At 37.7% G+C, this 23,694-nt stretch overlaps 1 protein-coding gene across 1 annotated transcript; it reads right to left on the reverse strand.

Annotated features, from left to right (window-relative positions):
- Window positions 1-2,807: 2,807 nt before the first annotated feature.
- gtpbp4 (GTP binding protein 4) lies at window positions 2,808-21,967 on the reverse strand. The gene is made up of 16 exons (XM_053651075.1): window positions 21,865-21,967; window positions 19,825-19,995; window positions 19,592-19,695; window positions 19,340-19,476; window positions 19,110-19,210; window positions 18,690-18,782; window positions 14,093-14,284; window positions 13,047-13,112; window positions 12,099-12,188; window positions 11,687-11,797; window positions 11,342-11,471; window positions 10,996-11,096; window positions 10,298-10,495; window positions 10,023-10,088; window positions 6,804-6,947; window positions 2,808-3,173 (listed from the first exon to the last, which is right to left on the reverse strand). Exons 1-16 carry the CDS (start codon window positions 21,910-21,912, stop codon window positions 3,021-3,023), a joined length of 1,905 nt encoding a protein of 634 aa, XP_053507050.1. The 5' UTR covers window positions 21,913-21,967; the 3' UTR covers window positions 2,808-3,020.
- Between the last annotated feature and the right edge of the window lie 1,727 nt (window positions 21,968-23,694).

A 23,694-nucleotide genomic window follows, 5' to 3' on the forward strand; every position in this document is an offset into this window, starting at 1 on the left:
AAAGGACATTTCTTTTTTTGCTGAGTAAATGTTTTATAATTTAAAGCATTGGTTCACAAACTTTTTGCAGCCTTTTTTTTTTTAAACTAATATTAAAGTTCCCACCCAGATCCACTAAACACAGATTTATTTTATGAACCTACTGAAACATTATTATTAATGTGTTATTGAGGTTGGGATTAAACCCATTCACTTTAAGTGTCTAGTCAAACAAACTAAAACGTTCGGAATCCAATAATAAATCTAACAACTTTGCTAAGGTTGGGTTGTGATTCCCCACATTGATCAACTAAGATCCAGAAGATTGCTGGCAGATGCACAGTAACAAATACAGTCATGTCCATAAATAATTAGACATTCTCAAAGATATTATTTCAGCTGTCTACCACATACAGAAGTTAATAATATATAGATAAAATAATGAAAATGAGCTTAAAATACAGACGTTCAGTTTTAATTTCAGGGTATTTACATCCAAGTTAAGTGAATGGTTAGGTGTTGGGTGAACCCCCTTCTTATGGGTCCAAATGTAATAGAACAAACTAACATAATCCTAAATTAAATTTAGTTTAAGCCAGAGTTTCTTCCCTGCTGCTCTGCCAGGCATTTACTGCAGCTGTCTTCAGTTCCTGCTTTTGGGGTGTTATGCTTTCAGCAAGTGAAATGCATGCTCAACTGGATTCAGTTCATGTGATGACTTGGCTATTGCAATAACCTTGGGCTGCTTTCAAAGTACAACCCCTGGCAAAAATTATGGAATCACCACACTTGCTCGCACGGCTTTTTTACTTTGAAGCAACAAAGTTGTGTTTTATTAAACACAAATTTAGTTTAATAGCCAAACATTCTGGCTTCCTGAAACATACCTCAAACAAATTTAATTAAATTGTTTTAATTAATGGCATAAAAACAATTATGGAATCATCAACAAGTAAAAAAAAAAAACACAATTAGTACATTGTTGCCCCTCCTTTGGCTTTTATGACAGTCTGAACTCTTTGCTCTGTAGCAAGATGCATTATCATCCTGAAAAATGATTTAATCATCACCAAACCTGTTTTCTATCGATGGAATGAGAAAAGCGTCCAAGATTTTAGTGTACACCTGTGCATTGACTGCTGAGGCCTCCCCTGGTCCTTTACCTGACATGCAACTTGATATCATAAATGAGTGGGGAAATTCGTTTTCTTCAGGTAGTCATCTTTATGTTTCATTAGAACAGCACCAGACAAAAGTTACAGCATCATATCCTTGGCCAGTGCAGATTCAGGATTCATCACTGAATATAGGTTTCATCCAGTCATCCACACTGTAACCTTGTTTAGGTGTTGGTGCTTTGGTTTTTGACTTTTCAATATGTAAATCTCATTTCAATCAGCCAATTTCTTACAGTTCTCTCACAGATATTGACTCCTGTTTCCACCCATTTATTTTTCATTTGTTTTATGCATTTTCTATTTTCAAGGCATATTGAGTTTTCTATCCCAACGCTTTGACCTCTTACTTGGTCTATCTGTATTTTTTCCTTTTATAACCTTCCCATTTTGTTTATACTTGCACCAAATTTTAGACACAGCTGTCTGGGAGCAACCAACGTCTTTTGCCACACAAATAATTCATTTGGCCACACCTAATGTTTTTTGCTTTCTCTCTGATGGGTCTCGGATAGCTTGCTTCACTGGCGGTGACAGATCTTTGGATTGTATATCGAATTGACAGTAACAGACTCCAAATGCAAATGCCACACTTGAAATAAACTCTAGACCTTTTATTGGAATAATTAGGGAATAACACGCCTGGCCACAAAACAGCTGAGCAGCCACAATCACACACGCTTTCACACAGCACGGACAATTTAGAGATGCCAATCAACCTACAATGCATGTCTTTGGACTGGGGGAGGGAACCAGAGGACCTGGAAAAAGCCCCCAAAGCATAAGGAGAACTCCAAGCACACAGGGCTGAGGCTGGAATCGAACTCCAAACCCCAGAGGTGCAAGACAAACATGCTAAAAGTGGCTAACCCTATCCACTGTGTGGGGGTTAAACACCCATAAAAATGGCTGTAAAATCTGCACATTGATCTCAGATTCATTATTTAATTTCATTTCCAATATACTGAGGTAGATAGCTAAAATAACTGCCAATGTCCAAATATTTATGAACCTGGCTGTACTTCCCAGGAGCATTTTACAGACTAACTTCGAAAACCAACAGACGGGGATGTCTCGGCTCTGACCTGCCCTCTAGCAGATATTACTTTTAATCCTCCAGCTACACAACATACACAAGCTAACGTGTAAACAATGCTTTGCACACCTGTAGTAAAAAATAAACCCAAGAGTGATCCTGGAGCAGTTTATTAATTTATATTTATATTGTAAGGTTTTAGAATTTTTTAAAAAGTGTTTTAGTTGAGTCTCTTCATCGAATGAAGCAGCTGTTTACCTCATTCAGAAAAGGTTCAGTCTTTAGATAACCTAACCCCAAATTTTCCACAAATTAATCCAAACGCCCAGAATACTATAGAATATTTTCATCCTGTCATCAAAGTACCCTTAAAAGAATAAAATGCAAGTACAAAAAATGCAAATCTAGTCTTTCAAAATAGCTTCTCAATAAACTAACAATAAAAACAGCATCCCTGGACTGGATCAATCACAATACATATGCTGGTCTTTAATTGGGCCATTTTAAATGATGCCCTCTAATTTTTGCCATTATGACATTTTAGACTAAACACCATTCTAAACACAGCAAGTGGCTAAAGCATACATTTAGACATGAACCACAATCAAACTACTTCATCAGCTCATGCAGTTTTATTTCACTCCCATCCACATACAACTGAACAAATGTCCAGCAACATGTTCATTTAAGTATTTTGCGGAGGACATCATGATCCTTGCACATTTGAGGCTGGATATGTAAATAAACCTGGATATCAGTGAAATGTGTTTATTATTATATTTATAAATGCACATGTGCACAAAGAAGTATAGGTAAAATGAATAATGTTTTTATCGACGGCTGGTGCTGCCTGATTTTCTTTTCCCTGCAAGCAGATGTTTAGGTTTCAAGTCAAATACATGTCTGTCTGATTCACCCTTCCTTCCCTGCCTGTTCATCCCCTTCTGAGAGTTCTTCATCATAGTCTTCACCTTCTTCATCATCTGGGAAGAGAGAGCGTGTCAGAGCAAAAAAAAGAAAACAAAAATGCCATTCAGTCAAATGATCACAACCAACCATCTGATTCATAGACCAGCTTTAAACTCCAGCAGCTAAACAGTTTCTAGCATAATGGTGCACTTTTTAGTTCAGACAAAAACAAAATTCTAATTATATAACTTATCCAAATTTTCTGATTTCTAATCAGACATGTTCACAAGTCCCTGATGTCCAAGTCAAGTCTCAGAGGTGGAGTCCTAATCAAGTCTTTGTTCTATTTTCTTTCAGCTAGTAATTGTAATTAACAGTCCATGAAGGGATATATATATATATATATATATATATGGGGGCATGAACAAAAAGGTCATGGATGCTTCTTGAAAACGGACAGGAAGCAAGCCCCTGACAGCTGTGTACCACTGCAGCTTCCCTTTGGATTAATTGACTGCTTTTCAAATTAAATGACATGCAGATATCACAAGGTAAGACTTCGCTATATTATTAGTTTGTTGTTCATTTATATAATAGCATTTTCATATATTAGCACTCCAATGGGTGATGAAAACAGGCCTTCAGATGAGTCACGTGTGTAATAATAATGCTGGCTTGGTGTGTTGAGAGATGAATTATTGTGATATTTGCTGCTGCAGTACATACTGATAGGGAGTGAATGAATAGAAAAACATGGTGTTTGATGCTGTCATGTGGGGTAGTAAAGAGAGAACATAATCAGGAATGCCAAGCCAAAATGACTCGTGTTTTTCACGAGTCTCTGTCTTCAAGTCCAAGTCAAGTCTCAGGTCAGTTGTTCACGAGTCATTTTTTGCAACTTGAGTCCAAGTCGCAGACTCGAGTTACCATCTCTGCCTCCAATATTCCATGACTGTCTAAGGTTTAAACAACCAATTAATCAGCCTGTGAAATCAGCCAGATTTGCTGCATTCTTTTAAGAAACGGGGGATCTCACTGGACAATCGGACATAATATAAAACTGAATAAAAACCAAACTGCTTATATTCTGCTTAAATTCATATCACATGAAGGTCCGTCTGAAGAACATTTACAACCACGGGGAAGTTGAGAGTCAGACCTTTGTGTCAAATTGTGGATATCACTGACTGGCAGTTGTTCTAGTGAGCTGACTCGACAAGGACCCTGAAAATGTCTAACAATAAGAACAGGCTATATTTGTGATACAGTCTGTTATAACAATATTCATGTTATTCTACTGCTGAAAATAATCTAGAGTGTGTATGCTGCCCCGTAGAGCGGAAACCAGGAAAGTGCAGGTTTAAACAAACAGTTGTTTAGAAACAAGCATGACATGTTGCTTGAGCATGTAACTCGGCTACTTTTCTAGCTGTATAACAAGTTGCTTTAAATTCACTAATATTTTTACAGGGTATCTGCAGGTATCAGCACTTGTAATAATGTAATACTTTTTAATACCATATTCAAGACATTTCCAAATAAAATTAAGACCTGCACGTCACTTGCTACATGATACATCAGCTATAATAGATTGTGTTTATGCATATACATAAATTTCTGGGTTAAGTAAACTATAGCAGGGTAAACTTCTATTGAGGTATATGGGAGAAAATAGCAAATATACTTTTTGTATTACCATATGCTCCAACAGTGAAAGAAAAAATATCCAGTATTTCATTTCCATGACTTTCCAAGAGAGGAAAAATATAGAGATGGATTACAGCAGTCAGAAGAGAAAAAGATGTAAAATTTACCATCACTCCCTCAGCAGCTGTATTAGAAACCCCCTCGCAGCAGTGTTGACAGTGTTGTTTTGTTGTAATTTAATGTCAGAGTAATGTAACAAGTAGTGTTATAAATGTACATACATTTTTGTTAAGAAGGAAATATATATATTAAAAAACCTTTGGCATTTTATAATATTACTGCACTGAATATTATTTAATAATAAATTTTTATTTGGGGCACAATAATAATATGGCTTAATTCGCTTTTATGCGTTAGACCTTGTGGCTTTTATTTTGGTGGAAAACCGAAGAAAGACCTCCTTTTAATTGCCAACAGTTTTTTTATGCACTTGGGTCAAATGCTATAAACATCTGCCCACAAAAATGTATGAGATTACACTAACGTAAAATCAAAGTGAATCTGGCACATGATGTCTAAATGCAGTTTATAAGCGACTCAAACTCACAGCACAGACACTCAGTGCATTTACATGGACAACAATAAACCACTATTAACCCGATTAAGACAATACTCTGATTAAGAAACTACCATGTAAACAGCAATTTTTAATTACCTTAATTCGATTAAGGTCATACTCGAAGTAAACACAAATCGAATTACGACATGTGGAGTATTCCTGTTTTAGTCCCATTATTGACGTGTATTACAGACATGTAAACACCTTAATCACATTAACAACACCGTGTGAGAGTTTTCACCACATTTTGCGACAGGACACGTACACACATGGCAGTGCTAAACCGTTTTACGGCAAAGACAGCACGGCTATGTCCCAAACCGCATACTTGCCTACTATAAGCCTGTAGTAGGAGAAATACATGCATCTCGTCTACTATATAGTAGGTAAGTATGCGGTTTGGGATGCAGCCCACGGCTTCAAGCAGTCGTCTATTAGCACGTACACCATGACAAATAATTAACCGCACTGGAAGCGTCCGTAAAAAAATTAAATAAAAACACCCAAAACTGTATACGGTACCATAAAGAAGATGAACTGTATGTTGATATGTGAAATACTGTAGGAACGTGGGACGGTGTGGCGCTGGGACGTAATGACGTGTGCTGTTAATCGAAGTATGCTCTATAACATGTAAAACGGGTACATGAAAGGAGTATTCTAAAAGTGACTCATGTAAACACCTTAATCACAATATTGTCTTACTCAGAGTAAGGTCAATAATTAGATTACTGCTGTCCATGTAAACGTAGTCAGAGATGAAGCTGGTGTGGAGCGGCAGTTACTGTGAGCCAAGCCACTCTAAAACACTGATGAGCCGCTCACACTGACTGCAAGACTGTCACATGGGTTTACCATCTCAAAATGCAACGAGTGAAAGTAAAATCTAAACCTTATTTATAATTTTTATCCTTACCATCATTTCGTTTGCATTTTTATGACCTTTAAAACATGAATTTAAGACATTTTAATGCTAATCAAGGTCTTATTTTTTACATCAAGGAATTTAAGCCATTTTAAGAATTTTTACAGAACCGCGGACATCCTGTTTTATATTGTGATTTTGTGAGAAGAATTCTTCTATTACAACTCATGTTCATTACTGATGCACGTCTGACCCATGACAAAAATCAAATGCCATTAGCACAACATGAAAGCAAACATGATTTGAAAAATTAGGTTTGTGTGTTTGCTTCTTTCCCTTCTTTCATGACTGCAACAGTGCTGCTACCAGCTACCACATCACTGTTGTGGTGCTGTTTAAAGCTGAATGACTCAAGTAAGGTGTTCTGAGCTGAAATAACACTGATAAGAGTATATTGCTTCTAAATAATTATGTTTACACCACAACTGAATGACAAATGTGCTTGTCTAAAAGGACAACCACCTGCTTGAAGCAAATATTTTTGGATGTAAACAATTAGAATCTGTTGTGTACCTTGGCATCTCTGATTCCTGACTGGTCACGTGGTTGTTTTGATGCACTCTGACTACGGGTGCGTGAAGTTGGCAGGACAGATGCTTCCCTCTTCCTCTTTCTAACCAGTGAACGTGACCTCCGACCCTGCTGGGCATAGTGGCTCTACAGGGAGAAACGACCCAGGGTTAAAATATAAATTTAAAATATGTGCAAATATGCCATTCATTTAAACATAGTGGATATTTCAAGTCTACAAACCCCTGTTAAATTTGCATGTTTTTGTGATGTAAAAAATGAAACCAAGTTAAAGCATTTGAAAAAAGAAAAACACTTACAAAAACCTAGCTGCACAGACTTGCACACCCTTTATCTAATACTGTTAAAGCACCTTTTCATGAAATACAGCACTCTGGATTTCTCAGTAAGCATCTACCATCATAGCACATCTTTATTTGACAAGTTTACTCTACATTTCCTTGAAAAAAATACTCCAGATCAAACTGCAAGTGAATCTCATGTGCACTACACTCTTCAAATCATTTCACACCTTTTTCATAGGATTTAGATCTAGGCTTTAACTGGGCCATTCCAAAATGTTGATCATCATCTGCTGAAACCAATCTTTTTCTTGATTTTGGGTTGATCTGGAAATTCACTGGATGGTGATTTTTTTTTTCTTTATCTTCAGCTGTCTGACAGATGCCTGCAGGTTTTGTGCTGAAATAGATTGGTATTTTGAACGATCCATGATTCCTGCTTTCTTGACTAGAGCCTCAATCAGGCTGAAGAGAAATAGCCCAATAGCATTATGCCGCTACCACCATGCTTCACTATGGGTGTTCTTTGGGTGACAAGCTCTCTTGTTTTTTGGACCAATTTTTTTTTAAATTATGCCCATAAAGTACTACCGTGGTCACATCAGACCATATATCTCGCTATATGGTTGGGGCAGGGATGCACCGCTACCAGTACTCGGGTGTCGGCCCGATACTGTGCTCATGTACTCGTAAAACTACCCCTATACCACTTTACAACATGACATAGCCCAACCTCTCTTCAGTTGAGCAGGTAATTGGAAGAGGAGCAATGTCAGCAATCTGGAGATATTTTAAGATAAGTCAGTGGTTTTCAAAGTGGGGGCCACCAGGGGGCCCGGGGGGCCTCAACAATTTGGTGTGAAAAATGTACAGAGACAACCCACGGGCAGTAAAAATAACAGGAGCTCTTACCCAGTTCATTGCTCTTGATGACCAACCATTGTCAGTTGTAGATAATACAGGATTTCGTCGTCTTCTTGGTGTACTTGAGCTGAAGTATGAGATTCCCAGCCATCACCACATTACAGATACCGCATTACCAAAGCTGCATGACTTGGTGAAAAAGCACATCAGGAACCTGTTGCAGGACATTTCGGCCTTCAGCTTCACCAGTGATATTTGGACTAGCAGTGTCAGCCGAGTGTTTCTTGTAAGTTTAACAGCACAGTGGATTGATGAGGATTCGCACACTGGCCAAGCCATAGCAGGTGCGTTTGATGACATGCTTCAGACATGGGGCATTCCGAAAAGTGTGAAGTACTCATATCGGTACTTGGTATTGGCAAGTACCCAAATGTAAGTACTTGTACTTGGTCTGAAAAAAGTGGTATCGGTGCATCCCTAGTTTGGGGTGATTTAAACAGGCTTGGATGATATTTCCTCAGAAATGTCTTTCGATTAGCCACCCTATCCCACAGCCCAGACATGTGAAAAAAGAAGTTCTTCTAAATCCCTACTACAGAAACAGCTGATCTTTATAAGCAGTTAATTAGAATTACTACATTGGTCGTCATGTGCTAGACTTAGTTTCATACAATTTAAAGTGGTCCATTGAGCTCACCACTCTAGGAGTAAACTATCTAAAATATATCCCAATGTTCCTGACATGGGTGAAAAATGCAAACTTTCACCCTGTAACCTCAGTCATATGTTTGCATTCTGTCCCAAACTGCAGATCGTTGGGAACTATTTCTTCGAAACTGTTTCCGACGTTCTTAAAATCAAATTAGATGTCTGTCCTTTAATTGCCACCTTTGGTGTTCCATCTCCGCGTAAGCCTCTGAACCATAAACAAGCTAGTGTTGTGGCTTTTGCATCGTTACTTGCTCGGCGCAGAATATTGCTGTCTTGGACCTCTCCACAACCCCTCTCTATATCAGTCTGGCTTAGAGATTTAATGTTCTTTTTAAAACTTGAAAAAAAATCAAGTATAACATCAGAGGCAGGGGTGATTCATTTTTGGGAAAATGGCAACAATTTATTACCTACTTGTATGCACCCTGGAGGTGGATGGAGGGAAGGTATATGGTAAAGGTATACTGTAAATACTAATCATCTTACTTTTTATCTTCATCCATCCATCCATCCATCCATCCTCAACCGCTTATCCGTTATCGGGTCGCGGGGGGCAGCAGTTGCAGCAGGGGACCCCAAACTTCCCTTTCCCGAGCCACATTAACCAGCTCTGACTGGGGGATCCTGAGGCGTTCCCAGGCCAGTGTGGAGATACAACATCTACACCTAGTCCTGGGTCTTCCCCAAGGTCTCCTCCCAACTGGACGTGCCTGGAACACCTCCCTAGGAAGGCGCCCAGGGGGCATCCTTACCAGGTGCCCGAACCACCTCAACTGGCTCCTTTCAATGCAAAGGAGCAGCGGCTCTACTCCGAGTTCCTCTCGGACAGCTGAGCTTCTCACCCTATCTCTAAGGGAGAAAACTTTTACATTTTTATTTAAAAAAAAAAAAAAAAAAAAGATGTTTGTTTTTTCTGTTTGTTGTTTTTTTTTGTTTTGTTTTCCCCTTTCATTTGGTTTTGGCTGTGATTATTTTGTTGGGGCCAGGTATGGTGGGGTTGTTGGATGGGGTGTTATAATATGTAAAATGCGGTTTTCCAATAAAAATTCTATGAATGAAAAAGGAATTACTACATTGGAGGCAGGTGCATGATCATTATGTTTGAACACAAGTATGAATGTGATTATGCTCAGAAAGAACCATGCCCATTATAAAAGGGTATGCAAACTCATGCAATCAGTTTCTCTTTGTTTTTAAATTTTGTTGGTTGCTGTATCAGTGGAAGATCTGGTATGTTTATCTTTGTTAAATTTTTCTAGATCACAAAAACATGCCATTTTAACAGAGGTGTGTCGACTTTTTACAGCCGCCGTAAAAATAACAGACAAGCAAGTGGATTTCTTACATCATCTTTGTCAGTCATGTCCAAACCAAGCTCTTCCATGTCTTTCTCCAATGCCGCTCTGTCAACCTGCACACAACAACCAATGCACATCAAAAACAAGCTGTCAATCAAGCCAAAGATATCAAATATAGGTTTGTCAACAAGTAGAACAAGTAAAATGTGTACCAAGACAATTAAATAATGTACAAGAAAAGCACATTTTGACTGCGCGATTGTTGCTCTAATCTAAATCTTGCCAAAATGTGGGTTACTGCAAGCAGTAGGGGCAGACTGACCTTCTTGACAGTACGGGGCATTCTGGGTCCCTGCACATCTTTCTCTTTTGACTCCAGAATCTTCAGCTTTCTCTTCTCTCGAATCTGTTTGGCCAGATGCCGAATTTCCTGCATCTCTTCATCCTCACTCTCTTCATTAGAGTCATACTCACCTGCCTGTTCACGGAGCTCCTCCTCCTTCTCCAGGTCAGCCAATCGCTAGGGTGGGTGAGAGTGTGAACATGATTAACATGTTACTAAATTAAGTCGTTCTGAGCAGCTCCTACCAGGTAGCCAGTATTACACAGTTGAAAATTGCAAATCAGGATTATAGTCAAAATGCACATGCTTTATTTCATAAATTTTCTGCCCCTAGCCAGTTCAGGTATTTCGTGTGTTCCAGCTCAAGCACACCTGGTACAACTAATGAAGCCCTTGATTAGCTGCATCAGGTGTGCTTGAGACAACACCTGTTTTGCATATTTGTGCCGTTGTGAAGGATTCTATCCAGGGGGTTGAAAAATTTTGAAACTGGAGAAATCATAAGTTGCATTTTCAGTTGAATTTGGGGAAACCACTTGAAGCATTCCTTGTTTTGAACTGTTTCAATTGCTTTTGTTTGATTTGCTCATTGAAAACAGCTGAAAGGCTGTAAATTTTGACAATAAACCGGATTTGCAATGGGGTTGAAGAATTTTAATTGCAACTGTACTTCTCACCTTCATGATTTCAGGATCAATGTAGTCAGCAATGTTATGTCCTTCCCAGATCTCAGGTATTTTATCATGCTTCTCATCAGCATTCATCAAGTCCCAGTATTCTATGACCACATACACAGTACAAAAGGGATTTTGGATGCATACCATTATGAGATATTAAAAAAACAAACAAACAAACAAACCCCAAACTTATTACACACACACACACACACATACACATACATATATATATATATATATATATATATATATATATATATATATATATATATATATATGCTTTTGTGCATTAATAACTAAAAAATAAATAAATACCCCTATAACAAGCTGTGTGTGAATGACTTACTCTGGAGATCAAGTGTGTAATCGTCTCCAAGCTCTATCTCAAGGTCTCTCTCCAGTTTACGTTTAGGAGTGTCAACCTCCATCGCCTTTCTGCGAATAGCTGCCCCCTCAGGGATAAACGGTGGTCTTTCCTAAGCACAATAAGTTGTAAATGATTAATTATCTGATTAAAATGGCTTTAATTAGTGCTTCATGCAAATTATGGTAATGTAATTACCCTGTACAATGCTATTCATTAATGCACCAATGTACACTCATCTTTTAACCTATGTGAACCACTTTAGATGTATCTAACATAACAGATCGTGTTAAGAACATGTGGTTTAAGATACATGAATGTGGGAACCTTGTCATCTCTCTTGGTTGGCACTGCGAGGTGGAGTCTGTTCAGGATGTCATGCACTTTCTTCCCCTTCATCTTTGTGTCCACACGGTGGACCAGCAGCTTATCACATGCCTGGATACACAATTTACAAAGAAAAACCCTTCTCAGACCAACTGATAAATCGTATCCACATTCAAACACACCAAAGATTTGACTTCACCAGTTTATTCAACACTTCTATACCATCTGCAAAACTAATGAGAATCGAGGACAGTTATGATACCTTTATTAATGCTGTAATATTTAATCGGACACATCATTCAAACCTGTAGTAACAAAATACTAGAGCGGGTCTTCCTGTGGTAATCATGGGTTCAATAGCCTCCTGACAGGCCATCTCCAGTGTGGAGCACAAAGAATTAGTGTGTCTTACCTCTGTCTTTACTTGCATGACCCCCTCCTCTGTCAGAGTGCTGGTCTCAATCACTGGGATCCCCTCAGACAAGAGATCAAGAAAGATTTTCTAGACAAATACAGAAAAGGATAGCAGTTAGTAGACAGTTAGTTTTAGTTAATATCAGATTAAAAAGGATAAGCTATTTTTTATCCAGACACAAAATATCATCCATTTACCTCTATCTGGCTTCTAATTTGACTACTTGCACATATTCCTTTTTCCAAAAAGAGTTGTACTGTACCGGGAAGTTGTAGTGCATATAACAATATGGTACTCTTATTATAGGGCTGCAACAAGTAATCAACAAATACAATTTAAAAAAAAATATTTCAGCAACAACTATAGCAACAAATTGATAGTCACTTCACTGGCAGTGACTTATTTGGACTTCATATTGATAGCCAATAGCAGCAGATTCCAAATGCAAATGCCACACTCGATAACTCTAGACCTTTATCTACTTACTTGTAAGTAAAAGAATGAGAAAATAACACATGGAACAGCCGAGCAGTTGTCCAATTACATTTGGTCCCTTAAAAAGTGCTAAAATTGCTACACAGTTCACCTGATTAAATTAGATGCCACAGATTTGCAATTATTTTTTACACAAAAACAGACTGGTTTAGTTTAATATTGGTTTGTGGCTACTTGAATAAAAGGTTTGCCTTTTCTAGTTAATAAAATGTTTGCTTTTTCTTGTTCTTGCTTGGTCACTATTAAAAGATTAAACAAGTGTATAAATTGAAGATAGTCTGTAGACAATTAAGTCTTAATCATAATGAGATTATGTGTCACTTATTAGTTGAATTACAGGACATTTACTTGTATTGTCCAACTTAACTCCACTATTTCTGTGTACATCTGATAGTAAAATGGTCAGCAGAACATACAATAGATGCCAAAATGTACAGCACAGCAACTTACCTGATTGTCCTCAGACAGCTCACTGATCTTCTTCACATCACACTTATTGGCCACCACAATCAGAGGCTACAGAGCATACACGAGCACACAGATTACGAAAAAAGACAACAGTTAACTTTAGAATCATTGCAATGAATGATATTTTGAGATTAGACATAAATGTGAAGTTTTATTAAGCAGTGGACTGAAAATAAGCCCTGAAAATAGACCAATGCACGCACAAACACACATACACCCCTGCTAAACAACACACCTCCTTTCACACCAGCACTCGCTTTCTCATTCATTCCACTGCATCACATTAAACATATGTTAACAATGCTAATTATAATGGCTGAAAATAATATCATTTATAAGGAGTACCAATATTCAGTTGAAGGTAAACTTTATTTTAAATATAAAATTACAGCCATGTTTCATGGGTCTTGCCTTGTAGTGCACAGTATTTGATATTCAGCCACAGGGGGAAAAAAATGGCACAAAAACAGAGCTGAAAGTAATGCATTAAATGTAGACTACATCTCTCTTTACACATGTGTGAGCAAAATTATAAAGTAACCCCCATTAAAACTACTCTAAAGGTAAAGTAACTGAAAAATAATTACTCTAAAAATGTACAGTAACTGAAAATGGAATTGAGAATGGGTTGGGACCAGAGAAAAAGCTCTTAATTGTCAAATGAGTTATTGTGTTTTTATCCTTAGTGATTTTAAAATCAGATGCATGGTTGGGGTTACTGTTGGTGTTGAAAGATCTATGGCCAAATCATAACTGTCTGGCAGAGGTAACCAGGTCTTGACTTAAAATATGCAGGTACTTAACAGAAATCATGGTTGCCATTGATGTTCACAACAGCACCAGCACCACTAGCTGGACCACCACAAAATCCCCCAATGATTCACAATCATATTTAACAGTGGATCATTTTTTATATATGTGTGTTTTTCCAGACTATTTTGTTTCTTTTGAGTTGTAAAAAAGGCTGGGGTTATTTTGATGTCACTCAGTATAAGAGACTGTGTGTGTGCGCGTGTGTCTGAGTATACCTTGTTTGCAAAGAGTGGTCTGATGTTGTTAAACAGTTCAAGCTGCTGTGAAAGTGTGTGTCCACACTGCTCAGATACGTCCATCACATAGAGCACAGCGGCCCGCAGGTGGGCCAGTGCAGTGATTGCCTGCATCTCAATTGTGTTCCGCTCTTCCAGTGGATGGTCCAGGATACCAGGTGTGTCCACTACCTGTACAAAACACAGTTATTCAAATCTCTCTAAATTCCATCCTTAAAACAAATCATTTATTTTGAAGCAGAAGCCAAATTCTGATTCTGAAAATGCTTTTTTATATCTACAGTAGGGGTCGGCAATATAACAGAAATATCATATTCCAATATCATTCCATGATACACAATATACATCGCAATATATATAGTTACTAACAAATTGCCAGCAAAACAATGGTGTTGCATTTAAAAAAATAAAAATGGATAATTAGCACAGAAATTAGCAGCATAAATGTGCACTATAATGACAAGTGAATGACATTCAAATATTTTCTTTTAACAGAGAATCTATGTTGATTATAATGATATATTATCATCTGATAATGATATATCACTGCGGTTGTATTTTGAATCAGAAAGTTTTGATTACTTTTCTAAAAAGAGCACAGCTCTGACAAGTTACAACAATAGCAAATGATAGGTTTACATTAATGCTCTCATTCTAATTAGTTATCATTCCTATAGTAACAGATCATTCATTAATCTAAGAGGAATAAAAAAGCATATAATCATTGATATGGTAAAGTTTTCTTAAGGAGTAGATCGCCTGTCAAGATAATTACGTTATTGATTTATCATACGATATATAGATATGACCTCGATCATTTCTGCTGACCTCTATATTGCCCGTTGTGTTTACATGCGTGTTTGTTTACATAAGAATTAATCACCATGTCATGTTTGGCGAGTAGAGACGGATGCAAATGCAGTTTGCTTTATTTGAGAGGCAGACAGACAAATCCAAATCATACATGAATCAAAATCAGTAAATAGAACAAAGGCACAGGTCAGGTGATCAGCAACAGCAAAAATAGTGATAATTCAAAATAAATAAATGAGAAAACGAAACTAGATCAGTAACACGAAACGAGGCTCTACAAATTTAGGCAGAAAACACTGAACAGAACGGGCTGTCAATTTAACGTGAACTTTGAATATTCGTCGAATTTAAGATAAAAACACACATTTTTACAAAACTGTGTGAACTCGAATACAATATGTGTAGCAAGCACTAGCACCAATTTTAATTAAAACATACAGTTGAAAAAAATTACACGCAAGATATTAACAATGCACTAACGACATTTTTGAAGAAGAAGAAAAAGAAAACAGTTTGAGTGTTTCAAATAATCCAGTCATAGTAAATATGCATTGAGGCATTGAGCCGGTTAAACTGCATGATCTGAAGCCGAACAGTGAATGAACAGTAAACTGAAACACTTTACTAGCGGTTTAATTAACTCACCCAAATGCATCCTATACACTTGAGATTAATCAGACATTTACACAACATAAACCTAATATTACCACAAAAAATAATGCGAACAAAAGTGAACTTTAACTTAAGTAAGGTGCTAGGTAGAATGGTAAGTCACGTTGTGAATAAACAGTGCCTATTAAAGTTAATACACGCTATTAAATGATACATAAAATTGACACTTTGTAGTAATTTTCACAATTTAAATGAACAAACAAACAAATCAGTCACATGGAAAAAGTAAATACACCCCTAAATTTATCACATATTCAAATCCATAAAATTAGAATCAGGTGTTCAAGATTGGGTGCCAGTGATTAGAACCTGCTTAGAAGTGCACGTGGAACCTGTCCTTCAGTCTAAGCAAATGTCAAAGCGTGATCTGGCGTTCTCTGTACTTGCTCCTAAATTATGGAATAGTCTCGTCCTTTATATTCACTTGGCCATCAATGTAGATTTTTAAGTTTTAAGCTGAAAACACATCTTTATACTTTGGCATTTGAACTGGGGGACCCCAGAGTACTAGAGATATTTGTTCTGATATTGATCACACTTTGGATATGCACTTCTTGTTGGAGTTTGTAGTGTTGTTGGTGTGTGTGCATGTGTTGGTGTTTGTAATTTTACTGTTTTTGATTTCCAGCTGTTGAGCACTATGTTGTTTTTAAATAAAATTGTGTTAACTGAGAGAGTTGAATTCATGTTGGTTTGTCCTTTTTTACAAAAGCAGTCGTCAGAACTCCAATCAAGAGCAGACATTCAGAGCTATTTATTGTTTAAACAATCTAACAGGTGCCCTGGGCAACAAGAAACTCGCGTCGGTTACATGTTCCAATGTTTTTGATCATTTGAAAAATAGGTGGGTTCAAACAAAAGGTGCCACGTTCTACATTGTTTAATACTAGGGCTGCAACTAACAATTATTTTCATAATCGATTAGTTGACCGATTATTATTTCGATTAATCGGACGGGGGCAAATTTTCAGTACCATTTTTTCGTTTATTTAAAATAAAATCCACAGAGTGTTACAAATATAAACATCAGACTAAAACTTTACACAACTGTTTGTCCAATTATATAAGACTGAAAAGAACCCAATACACACAGACACACACCAGAATATACATATTACTCAATTAGGACTGTAATTTAATTCAGTGCTTTTTGTGCATCCATAAAAACAATGCATAAATAATTATATACATTGGCGACATGGGGGGGGGGGGGGGGGGCGCAGGTGCCTCCCCTCTCATATCGCCATCAATTTATTGTAGTCTTGGAGTTTCAGATTTGAAAATTGTTAAATATGTGTTTATATGTACATCTCCGCGTTTATGGGGCAGTAGAACAAAATAAGAGCAGTTACTTTATTGAGATTGGGCCGTAATCAACCAGTAATTTCATTTCCAGTGACTGACGGTAGAAAGTTCAGGAAAGAATGGTATGGGATTTATGAATGGATTGAATATAGTCCCACCACTGATCGGGCTTTTTGTTTCACGTGTCGCACATTTGGTGGCAACGAGTCTAAGACGGACAAATGACTTTATTTGCCAACTGCAAGTATGCGAGGAACCTACCGTGGTGTAGCTACACGCATTTTAAGAGGAAATCCACTGGCGATGCATGTCCATTGTCACTCACATAGCCTCAGCCTCTGCATTGTGGATGTCTGTTGCACCAATACAGCTGTGAGACACATGCTGACCAATGTTCAATCTCTCTATAACTTCATCGAGGGTTTTGAGTCTTTGCGAGAACGGAGCAGTGACTTTTCAGGTAAATTTACCACACTGAAATCTCTAAGTGACACAAGATGGAGCTGCCGTGCAGAGGCTCTCAAGGCCATACTTGATAGCTCTGAGACTATCGTTGACACTCTTAGTGAAATTTCTGAAAGCGACGTGCGAGTCGGGGACAGGCAAGTAGTCTGCTGACATCTAAACTCATTTGCTTAAAATTTCTGCAAATATTTTGCTGAGGCGGGAACAAAAAGACTCTAAATTTTTTTTCTTGCCCCATCCCCAACTCGAGAGTCAAATGTCACCCATGCTTTTATTTTATATTTCTATATTCTATAATAGTATATATGCATTACTTTTTATGGATGCACAAAAAGCACTGAATTAAACTACAGTTCTAAATGAATAATAAAAACTCACTTTCACTGCACCTTATGGTTTGTTACTCGCTGCCTTTAGTCATATTTTAATTCCATTTACTTTTGATCATATTGTTTTAATTAGACATTACAGATGTAACTCGTGCTCCGACTCTGAATCAGCGCATCTACACCGCGCATGAGGAGCAACGTGGCCTCATTACTAACACATCACTTCCGTTATAATAAACGACAGAATTTACACTGATACAGTATATAATGACAACAAACTTAAATTAAAGTAAACCTTTTAAGCAACTCGCTTGGAGGTTGTACACTGTCTTCCTCAGTCACGTGACAATTTCACCTCCGTCTGATGGTGACTGAGGTCATGTTGGGAATAAAGGGTAACGTTGACAAACAGTAAACTGAGGAAAGTTACTGTCGGTGACTGGGTATTAGGCTAAAGCTAGCGGCATCACATTACGTGCATATGACATCATAAGCCACTGACTAGGAAGCGGCTTATACTTCCGGTTAGTAAAAAAAACGCTAGTGTTATATTTGAGATGATATTACCTTTCTAAAATCCACACACTAGACAGTAGAGTACACAGTGCAAGTGTATAGTACGTCATTTGGGACACAACTTTAGTATTTACCCTCCGATGCATGTTTTCAGAAGAGAAGTAATGTAATGAGTAAACATGCCCCGTGCCGTGCGCAGACCAACTAATCGATAATGAGATTCATTGACAACGATTTTCATAATCGATTATTATCGATTTTATCAATTAGTTATTGCAGCTCTATTTAATACATCTAGATCTAAACATCAGGAAATGATGGGTAAAATTCTGATCTACTGTCTCACATGCATCTTTCAATCTCAAACCCAAAATGTTTTCAGTGTATCACAAAAACAATAGAATTTGCCTTGCCGTTCTGAAACTTTGAGCGGATTGTATTTGTTTAGAGCAACTCTAAAACGTTATTACACTCACCTGCCAGCGCAGGTACTTATAGTCCATGTGACCCACAAACAGAGATTTAGTGGTGAAGGCATAGGGCTGCACCTCCACATCTGCACGTGTGACCTGCACGCACAAGCACAAACACACCTTATAGCACAGGCTAGAAAAGTTACTGTAGTCAAAATTAAGCACAAAAATTTCAGAACTGATTCAGTTTGGACAGATACGAGCATCATGTGAATTATCACTGAAATTTAAAAGCCCATACATATATTAAGAGTCCTGATAAACATTCTGATTCTCAAAGAAAAACAAAATATACATTCATATGCTCAATTAACCATACACCTCCACAAAAATATCTGTTATTTTAAAACTGAGTAAATAGTTTATACCACAAGATCAGGGTAAAGAATTATATAAAGAATATATATTCACTCTTTCACACACCTTGTTGATGAAGCTGGACTTGCCAACATTGGGGTACCCACAGAGCAGAAGTGTTCTGGTGTTTGGGTCAATTGTGGGCAGACGAGAAAGATGCTGACGAACTAAAACAGCAAGCATTAAATGCATTTATTTACAACCATTGATGGTCTTCACACATTAATCATATGGCACAGCTGGTTTCCAGTCTGTCTTACCAGGTTAGCAAAGGAGTCATGAGTCAGTGTGCGTACCTTGTTCTAGATATTCCAGACTCTGTTTCTGTCTCTTCAAGATGGTGCACATGCGTCCGAGCGCTGCTCTCTTTAACTGCTTGCAGCGATACAGCGAGTCGCCATACTTCATCAGACGCACATAGTCTTTAGCTACACTACATACAAATACACATACCACGTAATTCCTCTGGCATTTCAGGCACCTTCCGTGGACACAATAAAGACTGTGACAAGAAACGTGATCATCAGTGTGAAAAATAGCATTCTTACTTATCAATCAGGTTCTTGGCAATGTTGATCTGACCCAAAGCAAGTTTATAATGATCCTTATCGTACAACACATTCATCAGATCAGCATAAAAAGGGTGAATATCCTAGAAGAATGAAAATGGAAAATATGGAGGGAAAGAAAGAAGCATTCACAGAAAAAAAACTGTTAACCTCATTCCAAGAATACAAAGTTAACGCACCAAGTAATAAAAAGCTTCAACTGTGAAACTCACATCCAGCTTGGGGAAGTCCGTTATGATCTGCGAGAGACGGTCGTGGTAGTTCTGTTGTGTGAACTTAACCTTGCGCATGTAGAAGTGACGAATGCGATGAATCTGATAATGTTTGTGAATCACAGTAGGTGTTTTGCGTTGGGTTTTGGACAGCGTCAGGTCAATGAAGTCCTGAAGGAACAAAGAGGAAACAGTGTGTAAGATTCACATGCTGGTTAGTTTTAACTTGTATATTAAGCTCATTCCTCCAGCTCTCAATTAACCACACAAAGATTAAAAACAACTGATGCAACCTGAAATTAGCATTCTGTAATTTAAAAGCAACAGTTTAAAAGGTTTCAAGAGGGGGTACATCCAATTCAATATGCAGAGTACAGCAAAGCAACAAAGTTTAAAATAACCCAAACTACAGTGGTGCTTGAAACCCGTTAATATTTACTATATTTCTGCATAAATATAAACTAAAACAATCAGATTTTCACAAATGTACTAAAAGTAGATAAAGAGAATCCAATTAAACAAATTATATATTATATCTGGTCATTTATTTAATGAGGAAAATTATCCATTATTACATATCTGTGAGTCAAAAAAGCATGTGAACTTTTACTTTCAGTATCTGGTGTGACCCTCTTGTGCAGCAATAAGTGTAAATTAAAGTTTCTGGTAACTGTTGACCAGTCCTGCAAATCAGTTTTGAGAAATTTTAGCCAATTCCTCAGTACAGAACAGCTTTAACTCTGTGATGTTGGTGGATTTGCTGAAATGAACTGCTTGCTTCAGGTCCTTCCACAATACTTCTATTGGATTAAGGTCAGGACTTTGACTTGGCCATTCCAAAACATTAATTTATTCTTCTTTAACCATTCTTTGGTAGAATGACTTGTGTGCTTAGGGGCGTCATCTTGCTGCATGACCCACTTTCTCTTGAGATTCAGTTCAAGGACAGATGTCCTGACATTTTCCTTTGAATTCACTGGTATAATTCAGAAGTCATTGTTCCATCTACTATGGCAAGCCTTCCTGTTTCACAGATGGGATAAGGTTCTTATGCTGGAATGTAGCTGTATGAATATAGCTGTACGAACAATGCTGTACTGTATGAATGTAGTGCAGCAGGAATAGAGATGACTGGAGTTTAGAGGCTGCAGTGGCTATATTTTACCTGCTGTTTTCACCAAACAGAATGAATATTAATTTCAACTACAGTTTCCTAATGAACTGCTTATAAGTATCCTGAAACGGGCACTCTGTAGACAATATTTAAATGCATATATAAATATTTATTACATTAAATACATATTTACATGTTAGCCGATCCAAAGTTATGCGCATGCGTGGAGTGAGGTTTAGAATCAAAGCTGTCTGTGTCCAATGGTGCAAACGTGCTGACAAAGAAATCTGGTGTAGCAATAAGACTGACTACGATATACCCCAACCTGTACACATGGCAATGTTGAACTATCATCACGTTACAACATTTACGGAGAAGACACTTATGTATTTCCAGTAAGAAAAACAACACATAAGAAATTTTTAAAGCACCCGAAGTGTGGTCACAAATTCTGCATTAATTAATAACAGCATGTTATTTCATTGTGGTGCTTTATCATAATTAGAGGTCATGGACGCTGATGATGAATACTTTTAAACCCTAAAACATTTTCAATCTAGCTCACTTGTGGATTTTGTACTCAAAATAAAAGCGATCTATAAGCGAATATTTTTTTTTTACCCACGAAAAAAATCTACACATTTTATTCACAACTCGTAGATAAAACTTGATGAAATTAAATAATTAAAAATTAATTAGAATTTAAACGATCGGACGCGATTCGCTGTACTGTAAGTAACGTTAGCTAGCCATGCTACCTCCAGCTACCTTCGTGACATACGCGTCAAAAGCGGCCGCGTTTACAGTAAGAACAATAATACCAGGCACGTACCGACGTACATAACATATATATATATATATATATATATATATATATATATATATATATATATATATATATTTTTAATCATATGTTAAAAGCTTACCTTTGCTGTGGGGACCACCATAATCTTTTTAAAGTTGTAGAGTGCCATTTTAGCAACACACGTGCTGTCAGCGTTTACAGCACCGGAAAAGAGCGAGTCAGCAAGAGCGAGTCAGCAAGAGCGGCTCAACAGGCGCAGCTCCTCTCACACTGCCCCCTCACGGTCACGCCGTAAAAAAAGTATACTATATATTAATAAGGTATGTGCTAAATTTGCTTTTCCAATATCACTGTCTTAGTCCATTAAGCCACGTTAATGTAAAATGCTTAATGTAAAACTTTGTGTTCAGATTCTGAGTTCACCTGAACCAGATGTGGCAGCTCAGTGGTTTGGACATTGGACTTCTGATCAGAAGGCCATGAGTTGAAATCCCAGCACTGCCAAGCTGCTACTGCTCGGCCCTTGAACAAGACCCTTAACCCTCAACTGCTCAGTTGTATTAAAAAATTAGATAATTGTAAGTCATTCTGGATAGGGGTGTCTGCCAAATGCTGTACATGTAATCTGCTTGCCTTTATGTAGCATGCATCATCATCATCATACAGCATAATTGGTGTAATTTTATAAAATAAGGTCTTCATTATTATTCTAAAATAGTGAAGAATAGTAAGGGGTAAAGAATCCCCTTCTATGAACAGGTGTCCACATTTTTGCCTGCTTTGACCAAAGTACATTGACAATGTACAGAGCACTCTCCAGGTACAGCTTGAGTTAAGCCTGAGTTATATTTATTTACTATATTGAAATAACTGTAATATAAATGTTAAATGTCAATATAATACAATATAATATAATTTATATTTAATAAATATAATATAATATAATAATGTAATTATGTGTTTAGTGGTTAGCACGTTTGCTTCGCACCTCCAGGGTTGGGGGTTCGATTCCCACCTCTGCCCTGTGTATGCAGAGTTTTCATGTTCTCCCAGTGCTTCGGGGGTTTCCTCCAATTTCCTTCCCCAGACATGCATTGTAGGCTGATTGGCATCTCTAAATTGCCTGTAGTGTGTGAATCTGTGTGTGAGTGTGTGGGCCCTGCGATGGGTTGGCACCCTGTCCTGGGTGTCCCCTGCCTTTGCCCCGAGTCTCCTGGGATTGGCTCCAGACTTCCCACAATCCTGTGTAGGATAAGCAGTACAGAAAATGGATAGATGAATGGATAATTTTTCTTGAATATTGATTAATTCAGCAGGTTATGCTATTTTTAAAAATGATATTTTAAATCCTTAATCCTGGTGTCTCTTTTTATCTTGGAGTACATGCCCCTGTAGGGATCTCAGCACAGCCCTGGATCATATAAACCAAAGGCATCCCATCAGTTGAACCTCTGAGCAAATGTCATATGTAATCAGGTGTGTTAATTTATTCATTAAGACACATGAGTTCGAGGATATTCTGGTCTTCTCTGATTTGGTAAGTTAAAAAATCCAGTCAAAGTTACACAAACTTTCTAGTGGCACTGTAAAACTTTGTATTGTCTGCATATCAGTGAAACAGGACGTGGCTCCGGAAGATGTGACGTAATGGTAAAAATTGTAAATGGTCTGCACTTTCAGTGCCTTTCAACCTTAGCAATTCTACAAAGTGCTTCTCATTCACCCATTCAAACACACACTTAAATACCAATGGAAGCAGAGCAGCCATGCAAGTTGCTAGCCTGTCATTGGGAGCAATTTGGGGTTCTGTGTCGTGCCCAAGGACACTTCGGCACATGGGACAGGAATCAAAACGCCAACCCTACAGTTAGTGGACAACCCACTCTGCCACCTGAGCCACAGCATGTAGTATGTACATTGAAAAGTGTGCAACTGAAAATGTCCTACAGTG

Source organism: Ictalurus furcatus, chromosome 20 (assembly GCF_023375685.1).
Source record: "Ictalurus furcatus strain D&B chromosome 20, Billie_1.0, whole genome shotgun sequence".
NCBI classification, from domain to species: Eukaryota; Metazoa; Chordata; class Actinopteri; order Siluriformes; family Ictaluridae; genus Ictalurus; species Ictalurus furcatus.

Excerpts from the sequence above, each read along its gene's own strand:
- gtpbp4 (XM_053651075.1), bottom strand. The coding sequence starts at position 21,912 with ATGGCACTCTACAACTTTAAAAAGATTATGGTGGTCCCCACAGCAAAG. Across the intron at positions 19,211-19,339 it reads TCTGGAATATCTAGAACAAG|TTCGTCAGCATCTTTCTCGT; the intron begins GTACGCACACTG and ends TTGCTGTTTTAG. Across the intron at positions 14,285-18,689 it reads ATAAGTACCTGCGCTGGCAG|GTAGTGGACACACCTGGTAT; the intron begins GTGAGTGTAATA and ends TGTTTTGTACAG.